This window comes from Hyalella azteca, unplaced genomic scaffold (assembly GCF_000764305.2).
Source record: "Hyalella azteca isolate HAZT.00-mixed unplaced genomic scaffold, Hazt_2.0.2 contig8932, whole genome shotgun sequence".
In the NCBI taxonomy this organism is placed as follows: domain Eukaryota; kingdom Metazoa; phylum Arthropoda; class Malacostraca; order Amphipoda; family Hyalellidae; genus Hyalella; species Hyalella azteca.
In genome coordinates, this window is record NW_025939014.1 from 10,702 (window position 1) to 13,730 (window position 3,029).

A 3,029-nucleotide genomic window follows, 5' to 3' on the forward strand; every position below is an offset into this window, starting at 1 on the left:
AATTTTTGCAAACTATTCTTTGGTTTTATAATAAACATTTTCGTGTTTGGCGCGAAGCCTGAAGGCAATTAAATGCAAACAGCATAGAAACCAAGGATTCTTTCACGTTTCTTGAGGAGAAGCAACACCGTAACTTCGTTTTCATGTTAAATTTTTGCTTCATCGTTTATTTGAAACAAATTAATTTAACGGTTAATTAAACAAATAGAGCTTCTTATGTCAGAAAATTATTTATCAAAATTATTATAACTATAGACTCTTTAACATTATTTTATAATTCACAATTCTTTTAATTTTTTCCTGAGAAAATTTTATGACAGCACTTAAATTGACTTGCACACTGTTTTGACAGTTCATACCTTGTTTATTGTGTTGCGGTTCAGAGATTATAAATCTGTGCGCTTAAAAGTTATATCAGACAATTTCGTTCAACTCAAAAGATTCTCCAGATGTTCCTTACCATTTTTAGCGCGTTTTCTCATTTATGGAAAAAATGCACTATTGTGCCCGCCATGTCCATCTGTCTGTCTGTCCGTCTGTCCGTCCGTCTGTCCGTGACTTCAGGTTTTCGTCGACGAGGAAATGCGCTCTCTGTCACTCACTGCTGTGAGTACTGAGATATATTTTTTTTATTAGTGCGTGGATAAGATCATTGTAGCCCCTGCAACTTTAAGTGGTTATATATTTATCTCTCATAAATAAAGGTATAAGATACATACGCATACTATATATCACCCAGTCAATGGCATGCCAGCATGAGGGACTGCATAAATCAATCATGGTTTGCAATGTGCAAAGAAACAGCGATGGCACGTGTCTCAAAGACGCGCCAAACCAGTCAGTCTGCTCGCTGCTCCGGACCAAACATGAGCCTCGTGCCTAGCCCCAAATGGCAGGGATGAAGCGTGTGTTCCTGGTCGTGGTGATGTGAAGACGGTGGTGCTATGGTGGTCTGGTGAAGGCATGCGCTGATGGTAGAGGGGATGATGGTCGGTGGTGGTGGTGGAGGTGGTTAGGGGTGAAGCGTCGTCGAGAGGCACGGGCAGGTGGTTGCTGTGTGGGAACACAGATCGTACCTCGGTTCTCACGGTTCTGGCGCTCCGCCCCAACCGGCCATGGAGTATAAAAGGACCTCGACGTGCTCGGTGCGGACAGAATACTTACGATCACTGCCGAGCTAACAGCTCTCTCGCTACTCAGATCAGTGAACTCCACTGCCTCACTGCGGCGCTGTCCAAGTGGTTGAGAACTTTTGATACTTATAATTCAGTGATCGTCGTCAGTTGAACTCACTAACTTTCAACTGAGAAGAAATTTAACAGCCGTATCGTTTACAAATCAAGATGGCTTGTGAAATAGAACCCATGTCCCGCACTTACCAATACCGTAAAGTGATGAAGCCGATGCTCGAACGCAAAAGGCGAGCAAGAATCAACAAGTGTTTAGACGAGTTGAAGGATTTGATGGTGGGTGCTCTTCAAAACGAAGGAGACTCAATTGCCAAGCTTGAAAAGGCTGATGTGCTAGAACTAACAGTGACTCACTTGAAGAAACTTCGTCAACGTGGCCAGCTCGCCCTGAAACCTCTACCAAATCTTCAAGAGAAATACAGGGAAGGTTACACTCACTGCGCCTCGGAGGTCTCACGCTGCTTGGCATCCATCGAAGGAGTCGACGTTACTTTGGGAACGAAGCTTATGACACATCTTGGTGTCAAACTCACAGAGCACGAGAAAAGAGCTCCTTTGAGCATCTTGGTCCCACAGCCTGGATCTTCACCAACGTTTTCCACAACTTCCAGTGGGTACAGTTCAGCATCAGAACTTTCCCCAGCGCCTTCTTCAAGTTCTTCGAACCGCGGATCTCCTTTGCCTGCCTCTCAGCACGGCCTTATCACCTTCGCGTCAACGCAGCCTAATGAACAGAAACCGAATATTGTTTTGCCTTGTGAAAAAATTGTGACGAACAGTGTGCCATCCAGTGTTGCCCAGCACCAAAACCAGTTATTGGTGATATCATCATCATCTAATGTACCTTCACGGAGTACATCTCCAGTTTCTACCCAAACTTCTACAGGAAATTCAGTTCCTATTTCGTACGTTATGAAGAGGAATCCAGCATTTTCATCTCAAATTCACGAAAGAAATTCACCGCCAGTTTTGACCAAGCCAATGTGGCGGCCATGGTAAACGAAAACAATTCATCTATTTCGACATAAAGTACAAATCTTCCGTCTGCTGTGATAAACGTGATAGAAATAACACTGGGCATTTCTGTGATAGTCACCTGTGATAAAAGGCACAAATATTGTCAGCTCCTCGTCAGCCCTTGCATTTTCGTCAGCATCTTGGCGGCGAACATTCGTCTCTGCGAGAAGACTCCCGCAAGACACTGCGCTACAATGAAGCAGCTTCAATATCCTAATAAGGCTGATAATATCCCTATAAATGTATTTATTTATAACAACTTTATATAAAATAAAATTATTTTTCTATTCTGTGTCTATATTACCTTAGTATAGAATTTTTTTAGCACGATGTTATATCCGTTCATCAAATTTCGATTTTCGATCACCAAAAAGTCCTAACCATGGCGATGTCTATCTAGTGGCAAAAAGTACAAAGCACAGTACGATTCACTTTGAAATGAAGGTCGAATATGATTCAATTAAATGAAGACAGGCCCAACACTTAAATAAATGCCCAAGCACTTGAATAAATAAAATGGTTGATGGGTAAAAATATGGATGAAAATCCAATGTAGAAATAAATTAAGGATTTATGAAATGAAATAATTAACAAAAATCAACAAGAAAATATCAGTCAAGACGGATTAATGAACAGAAATGTTCAAGAACTTTCAGAATAACTGGCACCATAATAATTGAAAATATGAGTCTCTTCAGTAAACAAATGCACTAAGAACAATGAGAGCTGCCACGAACAGAAATTTTATCCAAATTAATAAAATAATTCCGAAATATTGCAAATTACACCCAAGCTTAGCACGAAATGCAAGAGAGAAGAACT

The 3,029-nt window shown here is 41.1% G+C and overlaps 1 protein-coding gene across 1 annotated transcript; it reads left to right on the forward strand.

Moving 5' to 3' along the window:
* Positions 1-1,165: 1,165 nt before the first annotated feature.
* LOC108674783 (enhancer of split m7 protein) lies at positions 1,166-2,486 on the forward strand. The gene has a single exon (XM_018162755.2). It carries the CDS (start codon positions 1,344-1,346, stop codon positions 2,187-2,189), a length of 846 nt encoding a protein of 281 aa, XP_018018244.1. The 5' UTR covers positions 1,166-1,343; the 3' UTR covers positions 2,190-2,486.
* Positions 2,487-3,029: the final 543 nt, after the last annotated feature.

What these genes read in the sequence shown, in the direction of transcription:
- LOC108674783 (XM_018162755.2), top strand. Translation starts at nt 1,344, where the DNA reads ATGGCTTGTGAAATAGAACCCATGTCCCGCACTTACCAATACCGTAAA.